This window comes from Perca fluviatilis, chromosome 4, assembly GCF_010015445.1.
Source record: "Perca fluviatilis chromosome 4, GENO_Pfluv_1.0, whole genome shotgun sequence".
Classification (NCBI taxonomy): domain Eukaryota; kingdom Metazoa; phylum Chordata; class Actinopteri; order Perciformes; family Percidae; genus Perca; species Perca fluviatilis.
In genome coordinates this window covers 36,975,916-36,994,558 of record NC_053115.1, presented here as the reverse complement: position 1 = coordinate 36,994,558, position 18,643 = coordinate 36,975,916, and the positions used below count along the sequence as shown (strand labels likewise).

The window sequence follows — 18,643 nt, the reverse complement described above, 5'->3', positions numbered from 1 at the left end:
CAGCAGATCGCAAAGGGAGAAAGATGGTGGACGGGGATCGCTAACAACGCTAATGGAAACAGTGCAAACAGATCATTAGTTAGCTCCATAGTTAGCTCACTCACTGGGTCAACCTGGCTTTGAAAGGAGAGTTGTGCTCATCAGCGGTAAAGTTAACCATCATGACCGGGACGCAGGCGTCACCAGCGGGTAACCTCTGTATGAGCAGCCGTGTAGTAAGCCGGATAATGAAGAGCGAGTGAGACCCCTCCGTGTCCTGCATCACCCTGTCGTGCTTCAAATTCGCAATAATGACCGGTTCGCTCTACATTAAAACTTACATAACGGCCAGTCAATCAGCTGATAACATTCAAACTGGAAGAGACATTACACATTATTGTCTGATATCATTATACCGTAAGTGCAATAGACTGCAGTGCCAACTTCTGACCTTTTGTCCAGGTTTTCTGTTGTGCCAAGTGGTCACATAGTTTTTAGCGGCAATAATTGGTTGTGCAACAAGTTTGAAACACAACACTGACATAATATCACAAAGTTGGCAAACATTTTAGTAAAGAGCAACATTACCAGCCCATTGGGGTGGTGTTTAGGTTACACTTTACTTGAAGGTATCTACATAAGAGTGACATGATGCTGTCATGAACGTGTCATAAACATTATAAACAAGTCATAAACGTTTATGACATAACGCTTCTTTTAGTAAGTGTCATTCGGTTTTTGTCATGACAAGTTATGGTTAGGGTTAGGGTTCATGTGTCATGACTGTGTCATGACAGTGTCATATCACTCTTATGTAGATACCTTCAAGTACCGGTGTTTGTTTCCAGCTGACGGATTGAAGACCAACATTCTCTCTCTTTTAGCTCTGTTTTTGGTCAGCTCCAACTCCTAAGGGAAAAATCTGTCTCTTTAGCCAGCTGAATAATTCACTATGTTCACTTGCTAGTCTCTAACTGTGTCTGTCTGCTGTTTGTGACTGAGCATGTAGAGTACAGTGGGTTTATCCCAGAGCAGGTAGAGTACAGTGGGTTTATCCCAGAGCAGGTACAGTGTAGTGGGTTTATCCCAAAGCAGGTAGAGTACAGTGGGTTTATCCCAGAGCAGGTAGAGTACAGTGGGTTTATCCCAGAGCAGGTACAGTGTAGTGGGTTTATCCCAGAGCAAGTAGAGTACAGTGGGTTTATCCCAGAGCAGGTAGAGTACAGTGGGTTTATCCCAGTGGTGATGAGAGCAGAGTTGGATGCACTGAGCTTAAAAATATTTAAAAGCTCAGGGTTTAAAGGGTCCCATTAAACAGTCATTTGATCTAATGTTGATATATGTACACACACGTTAACTATGGTGTGGTCCAAAATAATATATTACTAAACTTCTGTGTTATTCTGTGTCTATTGTATATTGTTATTGTGTTGAGCTGATATGCCTAAACCAAATACAATATTATTTTCAGGCAATATATGTTTTTCTTGGGAACATGCATTTTTGGGGGATTTCCACTTTCAGTATATTTTTAAGTTGATTAGACCCATTCCAAAATTGCAAAGCTGTTACATTTGTCTTGGTCTACCTGTGTGTGCTTGAGATCCAGTCTCAGATTAATACTGTATGAATGACGATGTTGCTTGGGGCATATTTAAGCATCATGTGTATAGTATGCTTATAGTGTGTGTGTGTGTGTGTGTGTGTGTGTGTGTGTGTGTGTGTGTGTGTGTGTGTGTGTGTGTGTGTGTGTGTGTGTGTGTGTGTGAAATGGACTGCGACAGTGGCTTCAACCAGACTTACTGGCAAGCCAGGATACCCAGTGGCATTCTGTCAACACACTCTCTATTCCTCTATCTGTCTCGGTTATGTTGTCTCACTTAGTCCGGACATAAACACACCAACACACACACACAAACATACTTTTACTATATCTGATTAAGGCTGAGTGCCATTTCAGCTTCCTCAGACTGCATTTGTCCACCCACATTCGTGCCCACTCCAGCCAGCCTCCCCCCATCGGTCACAAAGCTGAATGGATGGCTCTTGTGTTCAAGGTGACAGCAGTAAGCACTCATGGGAGCCTATATCCAGCACCCACATCTACAGGCTATGTTTGCTCCATCAAGTCAATTCATCATTCATTTTTGTGTGCATTCTTAGTTTCCATATTCATAAGCTTGACACATTTTCGTTATTTCATTTAGCCTGATTTCTAAATTTTTTTTTTACACCTGTCATCCATTTATTTTAGCTTTTTGGTTAGGCTTATTACAATTGTCAGTTAGGCTTTAGTTTTTCTTTTTAAAATGTGTTTTTTTTATTCAGATTTTCTTTGCTGTTCCTATGTTTCAAACCATAACAATGATATTTCCCCCTTGGATGACAGCAAAAAAAAAATATATATATATATATTAGTGACTCAAGATAAAAAACAAACAAATAGGATTTCCACGCCATATGTGCCACTTTATATTTAATAGCGCTTTAGGTGAGGAAATTGTGCAATTCAAAATAATGTCATGAATATTGTCCTATCATGTGTCTAATGTTACCCACTGATCCCGAAAGCCTTGTGATTTTTTTGGCCTTGCAGTGGGTGGGCAGTTATTTTTTTGACACTCGTGTGGCACTGATCATGTCTTATTACGGCCGGCGGGCACATTTCCCCAACTCCTCTTTCATGTGTCGATGACGGAGCGCAGTAATTGGCCACGCTGAGTGACAACCGACGTCTCGGAGGAGATAATGAGGCAGCCATTTTGAGCGTAATGCTGACAAGCGTAATGCTGACAGACACTTTGAGCAGTTAACACAATTAGCTGCTGCGCTAGGCAGATCACTGGCTACATTTATTAGCAGGCTGTTTCCAGATTACACATTTGTGATTATTAATCACCAACTGATTACTGATTACAAATGAAGAAAACTGAATTAATAGGTACGTTTTGAGTGTATTTACTGGGTTGATTTACTGATCTACTTTTTGTGGATTTGGTTGGTGTTCTAGGGCTGAGCACTAAGGCATCAGAAAATGCCCCTTTTTTCATTGCTGGTGTCAGATTGTTATGCATGACATAAACTCACACTATGCTGCAGCTTAATGGATTCAGGGACAAAGCATTCAGACGTATGTCCCGTAATAATGTAATGTGATGGGAGGACTCTGGGTAAACTTGTTCAGGGAGCTTAATGTACCTGTACATCCACTCAACACAGTCCATCCTTTGCTGCTCCGCTCTCTGTTTGCTACCACTGTCGCCTTCTCACTCCCTCCTCTACTATATCTGTCTTCAGTCCTCAGTGGAACCGGAGGAGTTTAAATCAGGATTTTTCAGTAGGGCTGGGTATCGTTAAAAAATGTTCGACACCGATTCCCAATCCATGGCTTCGAATCGGTTCCTGAACCATACTTTCTTTTTTTTCATACCAATTTTATGAAATCCATTTTAACAAAAACAAATTACAACACTACACAGTAGGTCACAAATGTTTTTATTTATTTTTCAGCTCCTGCTACATGAGTCCCATCCCAGAATTTTTCCTGCTTGTCTCTATGACATGTAACGTTAGACAACCAATCACAGACATTATTAGAACTTAGTAGAAGCATGCTGCGTGCTTATTGGCTCCCTGACTCTTAGATTTACTCTATTGAAATTAGGTATTAAATGACGAGGCATTTTTCGATACTCAATACTAAGGAGGCAGTGCCTAAAAAGTATTGAAATCAGTACCCTGCCATATATTTCAGTGATTGATTTAAGTCCCGTACAGATCATTATTTGCGAGTGTGGGGCCACCGGTTATCCCACATGAGCTCCCACTGCTATTGTCATGTTTAAGCACTGCCTGGTTCACCGCTTCGGTGATGCATCTTGCATTTCAAAAATGTTAAGAGATAAGCTTTTCAGCTGGTTGGCAGTGTATATTTGGCATGATTCAAATTGCTTTTGTCTTTGTCCTTTTTGGCCACTTGGGGGCAACACAGTAAGCTGTAAACAAAACATTGGCATTTTATCATCTCATATTCTCTCTCTTTAAGCTCTATTTTTGGTCTCCACCAACTCCTGAAGGAAACACCTGTATCTTTAGCTGCTAAATTCTCCACTATGTTGACACAAAATTCCCAGCATTCACATATGAAGTTATATAAACTCATGCGAGAAAATTCCTTTGACGCCGTGTCACGAAAGCCAATTAGTGTTTAGATTCTCCTGATGTCCTGACGTTGTTGGAGGAACAAATGATTGGAGCCGACTGTGACACCCAGAGCTCTATAGTACCTCATTATTTGTACAGAGACTGGATAAATAGAAGCATTTCTTGGGGAAAAGTAAGCAGGGGAAGTTGGACTACCTTGTTAGTTCTAAAATGATGTGTCTGTTGTTGTGTTGATGGAGCAGCTACAATGTTAGCGTAGCCCTGATCGATAGGAACTTCATTAAGGAAACGAGCGTTTTAAAAGTTGTTTGCTTGTCATCTGACAGAGTTGTACTAACCATTCAGGACTCAGATGGTTGATGTCATTCAGACAAACCATATGGAACATGACACACTTTGTTTAAATCATCAAAAACTGGCGTTTTGGCTTTTTTAATGTGACTTAATAGAAACATAATACTGTGTGAAATGATCGCTTCAATTTCTTACTTTAAGAGGATGCAAACCTGTTAGTTTCAGTCAGAAATAATAAAAAAAAGGATAAAGTAAATTTTTAATTCTCAAAAACTGTATTCTGTGTTGACCCATTTACCATTTTATTGACGTTTGTAGGTCGAGGTATGACAAAAGAGTTGGCTTGAGCACTCCTGGCAAAATGTTCTATTATTCTCTATGTGAAAGAAAAAAACAAAATATGAATAAAAAGAAAAAGAAAACATGTTGTCTTTCTACTAAAAGCCATAACAAAGCAGTCATAATGGAGCCGCACAATTGAATATATTGTACATCAAGAAAAGGCTGTAAGACCCATAACAAGCTGACATACGTGACAGGAGAAAGAGAGAGAGAGAGAGAGAGAGAGGGGGGACATGGTTCTCTCATCAGAGATTCATGTTGCTTTTGTGCAACTTTTGTCACAGACTGTCAACAGCTCTCCGCAGGGAGAGCCCACTCTTCATCTCTATCAATTATTTACTTTGTAAATACACCTGGCTGCTGCTTCTGACCTTTGAGAGAGCTCGAGGCTTTTCAGTCAATTAAGAGCCATTTTTTTCAATCAGATGCCGTGCCGGCAACCCCGTTCAATTATCACTGAAAAGCCTGCAATGGTTCCAAGTTGCAGCGTAAACAAACCCAAGACTCCGTATGCCCGAAGATCACAATTATACACTGCAAGCCTCTAACGATAAAAGCTTTTGTTTACACAAAGGCAAAAAAACACCTTTGGGAGAGATTTGCTGTCAAAAGAAATCTGACAAACTGGAGAATAAAAATGAAATCAAGGGGTACCTAATGAGACGAAGGACAGGAGGGAGGCTGGGGGAAGATAAAATCCCAGGGCGATCTTTCATGTTCTGTCCAGGAAAATGAGATGTGCTCTTGCCATATGTCCATCTCCTGCAATTAACCGGCTCACGCCCGGAAAAAGGTCCTCTCAAGCATGGAAACGAGCAGAAAGAGAGCGACTGTTTCTCTTCATCATTTGACAGGAAGCTTCCTCTCAGCAGGCACTAAGATCTTCTCCCTGCTCTGATTCCATCAGGATTAGTGAGGAAATGGCAGAAATCAATGCACTGAAGAATTGGCCCGTATGTCGAGGAGGCCTGGAATTGCAGGAGAAGAAGCAATCGAGTGAGGCGGGAGTATTAGTTGTCATCTCTGGACGCAGTCAGCGCGAAACTCCCCATAACCCTTCTCTGCTTTCACATCCTCACCAGGAGTGAAAACGTATGACAGTGTTGTGTCCTATAGCTGCCAGGCATACTGTAGAGACTGATGACACTATACTGCTTTGTCTTCATCTTCAATCAATCAATAGGGACAATCAATAGGGAGTTAACGATGCATCGGGACTCGGTTAAAACCGATATAAATGTGTAAAGATTACACGAATCACGACGCAATTTTTAAACGGCCTAGGGCGTGATCTACTTTAAATTTCACTTGTTTGACTTCAGACGTCACTACATCTTCTTAGTTTTTTTTTTATTTCAAGTGATGTTTGTAGTTATTTTGGATTTCTTTTAATAATCAAATCATTCGTTTTTCATTTCATTTGTGTCATTAAGTGTTTAAGATAAAATGCAATTTCAGCTGCACTTTTGATGAGAAGACACATGAATGTTGTGTGTATGAATCGAGGAATCATTTGTCTGCAGCTCATTCTGTAAAAAAAAAAAAAATAATCCTAATCAAAAATCCTATCGTGAACTTAAAATCGTATCGAATCGTGGATTGAGTGTATCGTTACATCCCATTCCATCAATCAATTTGTTTGTCATATGAAATCATATAAAATAAAAATGTTTAGCCTGTTAGGCAGTGTCTTCATTTAGGATCCTAGATGCCTGAATGTAGAAGCCCCTCCTGGTCTATCCGGTACCTTGTACCAGACCCCAATAGGGAAAAGAGTCTGTTACCCGGGTGGTTTGGATCTTTAATGATACCCCAGCCTGCTATAAATATCCTTTAGGCAGGGTAGGGCGCTGCCTACTGTATGTTCAGCTGAACAAACCACTCTCTGCAGGGCCCTGTGCTCCTGTTCGGTGCTGTTTCCGTACCAGGCAGTGATGTTCCTCAGGATGCTCTCGATGATGCAGGAGTAGAAATTCCCCAGTATTTGAGGGGAAACCCGGAATTTCCTCAGGCGTCTGAGGTGAAACAGTCTCTGCCTTGCCTTTCTCACCACTGAGTCAGAATGCAGCTCCCAGGTCAGACCCTCGGTGATGGGAACACCAAGGTACTTGAAGCTGTTCACCCTCTCCACCGAAGAACCACTGGTATTAAAGTGGGGGCGCAGTTACTTCCCCGCTTCTTCCCAAAGTCCACTATCATCTCTTTAGTCTTGCTGACATTCACGAGTAGTTTGTTGTCCTCATCCTCGTTGTCTGGGATCAGGCCCACCACGGCTGTGTTGTCAGCGAACCTCATGATGGTGTTGGTGTTAAAAAAATGGCTACACGGTCGTGTCTGTGTGTGTACAGCAGGGGACTCAAAACGCAGTCTTTGGACTGGAGAGGTTTTTTAGTGATGATGGTCTTTTTTTTTTTTTTTTGGTGGGGGGGGGGGGGGGGGGGGGGGGGGGGGGACCAACCCAGGGGGGGGGGGCGGGGGGAAACCCCATAATACACATTTTCAAATTTAAAAAAACCCTTATATAGGGGGGGGGGGGCCCTTTTTTTTTTTTTTGGTGGTGCGTGCTAAGGGCAGCTAAACACATTTAAAGTGCAAACTATTTCTGTATTGATACATAGAGATGGATATCAATCCTCTCATCTGATGCTGGGTAAGAACAGTAAAGCACAGTCACAACATTGTTCCTATAACAGTTGACAACAGAAATGGAGGAAGCAACAATGGAAAATGCAAACCCAGGAGTAACTTAATTATATACACATAATTAGTACAAGTATAACTTGTTGTCTGAGTCCTAGCAGGGCTGGCTTTTTGGGGGGCCCTAGCATAATTTGATCATTCATGGCCTTGCAAGACAACAAGGTTCAAAGCATTTCGGGGTCTTTGTTGTGCCAGAGATAACAAAAGTAGCTCATCTACTTTTGTTATCTCTGGCACAACAAAGACCGCGAAATGCTGCATCACCCATGCCTGTCATTGATTTGATTCCCAACAGACTTAAGATCCTGCACCATGTCATTTAAGTATGGAAGTAAGGAAGTATTGAACATTGCATAACTAAGAAAGTACAAGCTCTTTATTGCACTTGGTCGGTCAACAACCTTGGGACAATTTCCCCTCCTCGGTTGGACAGTGCAGTTGATTATATTCTATTCCACTAACACATGCATCCCAGTGCAGGGGCATAATGGAAAACTTCAAGAGGGAAGTAGATTTCCATGTTCAACGCCCTTTCGTGAGTTTGCCTATTCAGCACGCGGCTTCTTAGTCATTCGCCAGGTGCGTGATTGAGGTTAGCGCTCTAGCAGTCATGCTAGTCTCCTCTTTCCTTTCCTCCTTTACCTTTGCACTCCCCATACTGCTGCTTTCAGCAGAAATTAGCTGTGTTAAGGCAGTGACTAATCGCTTCACGTTTTCCCTTCCGCTGCATTTGCCAGCCAGGCCGCAGCTGTCTGGATCCATAGGTAATGCTAGCCTTATACGAAAGCCAGACCACCTCAATCAATAGCCGCGTCCCCCACACCCCCGGGCAAGGACGGAGATGGAGAAGAGGGGAAGGAGAACAGGAAGCTGCCTAATTCAATGAAGTAGACATTACCCGGCGCTCGCAACGCGCCAGGGCATGAGTAATCATGGACAAATTCATTTTAGAGCCCAGGAGCCCAGTATTGCTTTCAATTAAGGGCAGAGTTAGAGCGAGTGGGATGCATATAGTGGGTGCTAGTGGTAGTGCGCGGGAGAAGGAGGGTGAACCAGAGAAAGGGAATTTCAGACAGAGCTCGGATCAGTTTCTGTTGACGTTGCCAATTTTTAGCCGGGGACTTCTTCGGGCATTTAGTGCAGCTGCAGTAGTCGCTGTAATGCTTAACTAACCGGTTCACTGTGAAATATAGACAATGATCCTTTAGCGAGAGGCTGACTGTTGTTGTTTTCCAACTAATGGAAGAAAACAAATGCATTATGGGATGCTGCTGATGGAGTGGCTAAAAAAAAAAAAAAATATTGAAATGAAATAAAACATCCAAATTGGTTACAGTGCTACGCGAAAAAAAGACTTGGGGAAGTCGTGAAACTGTGACTGTAGTCAGATTGATTAACCATAGATGCATAACTTTGAGGAAATATCTTTGTGTAATCACTGGCATCAAAGGCATCAAGACAAACTGATAAAACATATCTATACGCCACATCTACAGAAAAACCAGCTCCCATAACACCTTGTGTTTATTCAGCACCTTCATACAGAAGCAGATAAACATGTCCTGATGTGTGGGATTGCTGTGAGCTGACTACAAGTTTTTCCCGCAACTCTTTGAAATTAGTTTGACACAGAGTCAGTGAAAATCAACTCTAATGTATTTTCAAACTGAAAGGTTATGAAAGTTCTTATTATAAGCTGTTTGAAAAAAGGCAGAAAAGATCACACTGATGAGTACTGCATGAGTTACATGCAATACTCATCAGTGTGATCTTATAAATGTGTGCCTTAAGGAGTGTATTTAAAGCTACAGTATAAATATAATGAAGTGTCAGTAATGAATGATGAATGACATTATACCTAAAGTTCAAAACAAGCAGAAATTAGAAATTATTTTGACTAATAGGTAAGATCAGAGGGTTTTGAAACCATTGTATTTAAATGCTATAAAATTGGATAAAACACCCAACGTTCAATGAAAGTAATCATTAATTTTGCCAGCGAAGAACATCCGTGCATCAAGGGTTAAGAAACCAGTCAATCAGTCAGGTCACGGTTGTTATGTCTATGTTCAAGAAACATAGAAATCATTTTTATTTAGAAAGAAGCTGTATATCAACAGCTATATCCAGGGAACCATATAAGACTATAAACTGTGGACTGACTTGTCCTTTATTAAAATTCATTGGCAGATTCAAAGGCTAATGGAGTGTAGTATCGGGGTTATAACACAGAGGGCCCTATCTTGCGCAGCGCAAAGCCCAACGCAAGTGTCTTTGCTAGTTTAAGACTGACGCAGTTGTCACTTTCCTGTCCAGCGCCCACGTCGTTTAAATAGCAAAGGCACCTGCGCCCATGCGCGTCCTGGTCTTACATGGAGGTGTGTTCAGGTGCATTCTTGGCGTATTGCTATCTTGAGGCAGTGAAAAAGTGATCGCGCCATTGACCAACGAAAACCCGGGTTTAAAGTCAATAATGCAGCATTTCATTGTTATTTTAACAACGCATTAGTAAAATGCGCCTAGGCTCGTGCACAGCTCGTTACACACACACAGGGAAGCGCAGCAGCACACAAACATGCAAAATATTCTAAATAAAAATATCACAATGTGAAATAGTATTATGATATGATCTGCTCGCACGCTTTCACTTCACGCACGAGCAGATCAGTTCCTTCTCCTGAGAATCTCTCCTTCCTGCTCAGCAAATCCGCCATCATAATAGCAATGCGCCAAGGTCCAAACGCGCCTGGCTTTTAAAGGGAATTGGAGATGACACTCTGATTGGTTTATTGCATGTTACGCCCAACAACACATCTATACAAGCCTATAAGACACTAAGTACAACCCTTTTGAACCATGCGCCTGGCGCACAGACCCTTTTTTTCCACAGTTTTTCCGCCCTAAACGCACCTGCTGTGCGCTTAGATCGTTAAAATAGGGCTATATATAATAATAATATGGCTGCTCTCTGAAATAGACTTGCTTCATGTCCTTTTAGTGAAAATGCAACACAACTAAGAACAACCAGATTTTTTGGAAATAATACTTTTCAAAATCAGACCTGTATGTACAGTACATGGATCTATACCACCTTCCCTAATGCTACTTCCAGACTGATTTTCTGATAAGATGGACCTTTTTCACAGCAGACACTTTGACTTGTCATAGTAGGAAAAGCACAGCTGAGATTGATAACCTTAACGCTGGCTCAATTCCATCAAGTGTCAAGCACAATACCAGGGCCTCTCCTAAGTGGAATGCAGCCATCAGTAATGATTTTGAATACACCTGTGCTTTTCCTACAATGACATGTCAACATGTCTGCCGTGAAAAAGGTGTATTGCCCCCATGTCCAGGGTGTGATTCACACATAGTGAAAACCTGAAGAGACAGTGGAGTGGGAGTGGGAAGCACTACATCAATGTTTGAAACAGACTTGTTTTAAGAACAGTTTTTTTTCCATTACAGTAAAAAAAGAAATAAAAATAAAAACACCACAGCTACTAAATGGGTCTTGTGGTGCATTGGCTTTTCCAGTGATTTAGTATTGCCCTTCCGTGAGGTTGCTGACTCACGACAGATACCGTGACCTTTAGGCCAAGTTGTCACGGTTTCAGAACAGGCAGCAGGAAGATGCAGGAGAAGGACTTGCATCAGTCACCAGTAAAATAATTTCATAAAGTAAAGGCTTACAGACGTCAAACACAGGCAGGTACAGCTGGTAACTCAAAACATCGATGAAGGGAAAAAGCTAAAAAACAGTAAAAACCGGGACAAACCAGGGACTCTGGAAACACTAGGAGACACGCTAGAGGAAAAAGGTCATCTTAACACTGGTGAGGCGACAAACTGACACCAGACAAAGGGAGCGCAGATTAAATACACAAGGTAACGAGGGTGATAACGAGAGAGACAGGTGACATGAGGGCTGATGAACAGGTGGTATTTAAGGTCAATTTCCCAAAAACCCTTATTCCTTAATTTCCCATAATGCAAACAATAGCATTATTTTTCATAATCAACCGGTACCTATCTATCTATCTATCTATCTATATATATATATATATATATATATATATATATATATATTCTCATGAAAGGGAATGTATGATATTGTACAAAAACGTACAACAATTGGTATAATATCCTATCAGAGCGCCGCCGGCAGCTCACATAATGAGTTGTCAAATGACAGATAAGTTTGGCGGTCTTTAAAGTTCAATTTAGCCAAAAAAAGGGTTACTGTGAGCCGGTTACAAAGCACCTTGAGGTTAAGGTTGTTTCAGTGACTGTTGTAGTTGAGTTTATATATATAATCACTATGAAATCATCCAATTTTTGTGTCAGACTTAACAAAGCTCCTCTAGAGCCACAGAAGACACAGGCAAAGTAGCAGTCATCATGACTGAACTGACATATATGTTTAAAATCTGTGCCCCTTTATACATACTTAACAATCTTTGTAGTTTCAGCAGCAGCGCTAACCCTCTGACAACGAAAGACGCACCGTCGCGTCCAAACGATGTTTCACATAACTCCTACTCAAAAAGCGATATTACAAAAATTCATTTCAGACATTGATCTACTATTTTTATCATATATTACATTACTGTGTGGACCTAAAGACTTTGGTAAACTCATTTCAAGCACCATAACAATTCGTACAACAGAATTCGTACAAATCATAAGATTTGAGGAATTTCAAAAAGCGAACATCAACGTTACAGTGTAAGTTATCTCTTTACACACTGCTCTGCGACAGATTTGGGTCTCACTAGCAAGAAAGCTAAATTTGTTCTGAACATTTTGATGTTAAACACATGGGGATCAGTTTTATGCAAATACCCTAAACGGGTGAATTTAAGAAGATAGGTGAAAATGCCCTTAGACCTCAGAGGGTTAAACAACATTATCAACGACCAAATTTAGAGAGAAATGAACTCACAGTTCAAAGTAAAGTAAGACACAATAAATATGCCAGTGACAGGGTAGTTATCTGCCGCCATTTCATTGGCCTTTACACAGTTCAGAAACCACGACAGCAGTATTTCAGAGGAAAGGTGACCACTGTTTTTAAGAGCTGTATTAACGCACCAACTTGAGAACAGAGCAATACACCTGCCTGATTTTTAGTGACATCTCAAAGAAAACTGCTTTTAACAGCTCACGTCTCATCGTCCACTGCATACAGATCAACTTGTTTCTACTGACAGGAGAATTATAGGTCTGCGCTGCTCACAAAGCTGCTTGAATGGAAAATGGCACTGAAGCAAAGCAGCTCTGTGCCGAACACAAATGAGATTTTCTGAATGTAGGGCTGGATGTAGGGCAATTAATCACGGTCATGCGTGGCATAGGTTTTCCATCTCATGAAAGTCTGAAGGTCTGAAAAAGGTATGTGTGTATGTAGTCACATCAAAAGCAAATCTGCAGGAATAGTATGTTAAGCAGTTTGTCAAAAAGCAAATTCAGATGGACAACTTCTTCAAATGTCATGCCAAAGTCTGTCTCATCTCAATAATTCAGAGAAAATTTGGATATTTTTTGTTAGGCCACATGCAGGGAGGTATAGCAGTGGACCTGTGGTTTGTATTGTAGCCTATAGTGAGTTGTGCCCACTGTTGAGATAAGATGAAACTGGCTCAAATGCTGTGGGCAGGGTTCATATTCCAAAAAAAATGCATATCTTCTGAACACTGCTATGGCAACCACATTTGGTGGACATGTGTAGGTATGATGTTCGAGTGGCCATGGCAAATCTGGTGCTATTTAGCCAATAGCTGGCGCTGTAGCAGCATCATCTAACCATGAATTTAGACATCTGTGTATGCATGTATGACTGTTCTACATACAGTGCCTTGCGAAAGTATTCGGCCCCCTTGAACTTTTCGACCTTTTGCCACATTTCAGGCCTCAAACATAAAGATATAAAACTGTAATTTTTTGTGAAGAATCAACAACAAGTGGGACACAATCATGAAGTGGAACGAAATTTATTGGATATTTCAAACCTTTTAAACAAATAAAAAACTGAAATATTGGGCGGAAAATTATTCAGCCCCCTTAAGTTAATACTTTGTAAGCGCCCACCTTTGCTGCGATTACAGCTGTAAGTGGCTTGGGGTATGTCTCTATCAGTTTTGCACATCGAGAGACTGACATTTTTGCCCATTCCTCCTGCAAAACAGCTCGAGCTCAGTGAGGTTGGATGGAGAGCGTTTGTGAACAGCAGTTTTCAGTTCTTTCCACAGATTCTCGATTGGATTCAGGTCTGACTTTGACTTGGTCATTCTAACACCTGGATATGTTTATTTGTGAACCATTCCATTGTAGATTTTGCTTTATGTTTTGGATCATTGTCTTGTTGGAAGACAAATCTCCGTCCCCAGTCTCAGGTCTTTTGCAGACCCCATCAGGTTTCTTCCAGAATGGTCCTGTATTTGGCTCCATCCATCTTCCCATCAATGTTAACCATCTTCCCTGTCCCTGCTGAAGAAAAAGCAGGCCCAAACCATGATGCTGCCACCACCATGTTTGACAGTGGTGATGGTGTGTTCAGGGTGATGAGCTGTGTTGCTTTACGCCAAACATAACGTTTTGCATTGTTGCCAAAAGTTCGATTTTGGTTCATCTGACCACAGCACCTTCTTCCACATGTTTGGTGTGTCTCCCAGGTGGCTTTTGGCAAACTTTAAACGACACTTTTATGGATATCTTTAAGAAATGGCTTTCTTCTTGCCACTCTTCCATAAAGGCCAGATTTGTGCAGTATACGACTGATTGTTGTCCCATGGACAGAGTCTCCCACCTCAGCTGTAGATCTCTGCAGTTATCCAGAGTGATCATGGGCCTCTTGGCTGCATCTCTGATCAGTTTCTCATTGTATGGCTGAAAGTTTAGAGGGACGGCCGGGTCTCGAGATTTGTAGTGGTCTGATACTCCTTCCATTTCAATATTATTGCTTGCACAGTGCTCCTTGGGATGTTTAAAGCTTGGGAAATCTTTTGTATCCAAATCCGGCTTTAAACTTCCCACAACAGTATCTCGACCTGCCTGGTGTGTTCCTTGTTCTTCATGATGCTCTCGCGCTTTACACGGACCTCTGAGACTATCACAGAGCAGGTGCATTTATAACGAGACTTGATTACACACAGCTGGATTCTATTTATCATCATTAGTCATTTAGGTCAACATTGGTCATTGAGATCCTCACTGAACTTCTGGAAGTTTGCTGAATGGAAATAATCCACCCTTTTCAGTTTTTGTTAAAAGTTTGAATCCAAACATTCTAATTGCACTGTTGTTGATTTTCAAAAAATTAAGTATTTGTTAGGCTGAATGTGAAAGGTAAAGTTCAAAATAATAAAATGTCCATCCAATTGACTTCACACACGGCAGGTGTATTGCTGAGGACCAAAGGGGGTGCAGCACTGCTAAGGGGCAAGCAATCGGACTACGAATGGGCACACATTCCTAATGCGCACATGCTTCAAACAGGCACACCCCCTAACATCGCTGCAGGCAGCAAAACCAGGCGCCAAGCTCGGCCCATTCCGAATCGGCTGCTGCAGTAGTTTTTAAAAATAACCATCCCTGGCTAGACCAGTGAACTCAACAACACGCTGTTAAGTATTGTTATGTTCCAAGGCTGGATTTCTAATGTTTTAATTATATGCAGTATATTTTTTTAATGATGTTAATTGTTTTCAGAAAAAAAATACAACTACACAACATAACGTAGCACATCAGAATATGTAGCAGCAGTCCATGGTCAGAAATGAATAACAAAACAGATTTCTTGTCAAAAACACAATAAGTGGATATCCAGTACAAGAGAAAATAGAAAGAAAATAAACACACATACCCGTATACATATATGCACAGTAAGGCACTATAAAGCAGCTGCAGCACACAGTACAGGGTCCCATATCTTAAACACATCTCCTCTCTCTCCAAATGTAATGCGCCAGACATTTCTACCAGCCACCGGTCATATGTTGGCACAGAGTCCATTTTTCACACACGTAAAATCAATTTCTTTTCAATCACCATCCCAAATGCAATAGCCTTCTTCTTGTACCTATTAACATGAGATAAGGGAGTCATTATCATTCTGACGAAGGTTGGCTTAATCCTTTAACATAATCCAGAAGTTCCAGTTTCATTTATACCTTTTTTATAGCCACCAAGATGTGTAATCACACTGCCAGTCATAAACACAGATACCATTGAGTATCCATAGATAGATATTTATTTCCAACTGCTCTCCTTTTCCTGTTAGTGTTGAATGTTGTTGTGTCCAGGGCTGGGGTTGAGGGGGGGGGTCTCCCGGCAACATCTAGCCTCCAGTGTGCCAAGTAGCTACAGCCCTGCTCTTTGAGTAATCACTCCAACACAGTCTCACTCCCAGTGCGACGCTGGGTCAGGTGCCTTTGGGTAAGGACGTACGTTTAACTGACATGCGGCACAAAAACGGGACAGTTAGGTTTAGGAAAAGATGGTGGGTGGGGTTATAAAATGTACGTTTGAGTGAGACGCGGGACAAGAACGGGACACGAACCCCGGGTCTCCTGGGTGAAAGTCCTGTGTTGTTTGACCCATTGTCCACCACAACCAACCTCCCTACGCTGGTTTTCAGTCTTTCACACTACTCTCTACCGTTGTCTCTCTCAATACTACGACATATTAGAGCGCCACAGTCGAGCAGCTTCTCTGCCCGGTGGGTTCCATACGGACGCTGAAGGGTGATTTTTGCATCGGTATGTGACGCTGAGAGACGCTTACCAAACGTCAGTATGTGACGAGTTGGGATTGAGAAAGGGTTGAACACTCATGTGTTAAAGCAGGGCCCTGTGACATTTCAGTCCTGGCCTTCCTTCAACTATCTCTCTCTCACAGCCTCTGCAAAAAGTGACTCCAGTGCTCCTCTGGTCTAGCTCTTTTCACTCTGTGGCTATTTATTGTGAAAGGATGTCTCTCCACACATACTGTAGAGACCCATACACGCACACATTGGCTTCCTCGCAAGTTGTTTTGGGGGTTCCCTGTCAGCTCAGTAACGCTGTGATTGACACTGAATGCAGAGGGGTTCTCTGAGGGGTCAGTAGTGTGAAACCAAATATAGAATTCAAATTGCAGCAGGGGCCACATCATGATCTCATAATGACATTTCGAATGTCTCTATTAACCACATAAATGAAAATGTTTAGCTCCAGATGCCTGTTTGGGGCTCACGATGTTTATTCTGTGAGTAATGTTTAATTGGAATTCAGATGACTTGGCAGTGCACACTGTCAGCTGTTTTCAGAAGACATGAGATGGTTTCGAAATGTCATTTTCCTCTGATGTATCCTTCTAAAGCCTACTCAGTCTAACATCTGTGTAAGTGTATCATTCTGTATTTCCTGTCTTCCTCAGGTATATACGGGCCAGATGAAGGCTGGGCATCATCCTATCCAGCATGCAGAGAGAGAAACCAGTCACCAATCAACATTGCGGACCAGGATACCAAAGTATCCACAGAGTATCAGGAACTGACACTGGAGGGCTTTGATAATGAATCCTCTAATAAGACATCTATGAAGAACACCGGCAAAACAGGTAAAGGCATCAAAGGCTCCTGTTGCAGACTGGATTTATCCCGGTTTATGTGGGATCTGATTTTTTTCTACACTCAAACTGACTGAGTTGTTGAAGTTGTAAAATGAAAGAGTCAGCTACATGTTGAAAAGGAATAACTAAGCATATGGACAATTCAGGCAAGACTGAGAAGCAAGCTGATATTAGTGGTTAAGCATTTAAAACACTTTGTATTAGTATTTCCAGTATTTCTCATTTACTTTATGTCTTGCCCAACTATTAGAATGTCCTCGAGATTGTGATGATTTTCAGTAAATCTATCAGTCCTTCCAGAATTTTTTTTTTGTGATTGTTGCGGGCAAAAATCCTTGATTATGCAGTAATCAAGTTTTCTTAAAAAATGTTATGCAATGAAATTGAGGGAACTTGCAAAAATTGCGGTTTGATGAAAATGAGAAAAGAAAAGTGATTCCCCGAACACCCTGCTTTTCGATAATGTTCACGTTGTTTACGTCACGTCATGTTCCCATGGCAACAGGGGAAAATGGCTGCTCTTGTTTGAAGTAAACACAAAATTTTTCATCTTTCTGCTGAGATATGTGCCTTTTTTGCAACAAAAATGTGGGGATTATGAAATCATGCAAACCCCGCATATTTTGCGCGGAAATCGACAATTTATGTGTCGAAAGTGCGGCGTTTTTTAAAAATGCGCCCCCCGCATAAAAATTCGGACTTTGGCTGATTATGCATTGAATTATGCGATCACATAATCACGTTTTTACGGTCTATTAGTTTGTCTAACACTTTGATCCAGAGCAAAGCATCTTGACATCTACTGGTCCATTTGCTATCAAATATGATAGGATATTCATTGGATGATTCAAAATTGATAACCTTTTGTCCACTGACGCCATCACCTGAAATCATCAGGTTTGGACATGAGATACTAACATGATTGCCATAAAATATTCTGTGGACATTAATTGTCCCCAGACAATGAATCCTAATGATTTCCATTCGTGCAACTCTTTTGTGTTGTGGGATGTACTGCACATAAGAGCTTCTGGCGGCTGCTATCAGGACTGTCATGTTTCTGTTTATTAGCAACTCAAAGCACTTCGTTAAGGTGGTAGTGGTCTTGGTGAAATGCTTAAAAGGTGGTAGTGGTCTTGGTGAAATGCTGAAAAGGTCAACTCTAGGGACCGTGATCTTTCAATAACCATAACCAAAGGGTTTTTGTAGCCCAACTATCTACAAGTAGGATGTGGGATGCAGGATGTGAACGCTGATCTCCCCTATCACAGTCCTGTGCTTTGTACACCAAACCATCCATCCCATATCCATGTATAACAACATAAACCACTTCCTTGACTGTAAGAAATGTTGCAGCATTTGCATTTCCTCCAAAACATCCAAAATTATTTTGTAGTCTATACACATTATGTTTGGCATACAGGGTTAATTGCTGAGGTCTGGGAAACATGGCAGCATTACTAAAAAGAAAGTTCAGGTGTGTTTTAATGTCCACAAGGTTAGCGTGGTTAGCATTGCTAACACTTTGTCCTGATTAACAGATCCGAAAGCA

The 18,643-nt window shown here is 41.4% G+C and overlaps 1 protein-coding gene across 2 annotated transcripts in view; it reads left to right on the top strand.

Annotated features, from left to right (window-relative positions):
* Positions 1-18,643, top strand: part of ptprga (protein tyrosine phosphatase receptor type Ga) — a 538,553-nt gene that overhangs the window by 293,402 nt on the left and 226,508 nt on the right. For both annotated transcript variants that reach the window (XM_039797848.1, XM_039797847.1), the window contains exon 3: positions 16,897-17,079. In XM_039797848.1, coding sequence (XP_039653782.1) covers positions 16,897-17,079 — 183 coding nt within the window. The remainder of the gene's footprint in view (positions 1-16,896; positions 17,080-18,643) is intronic.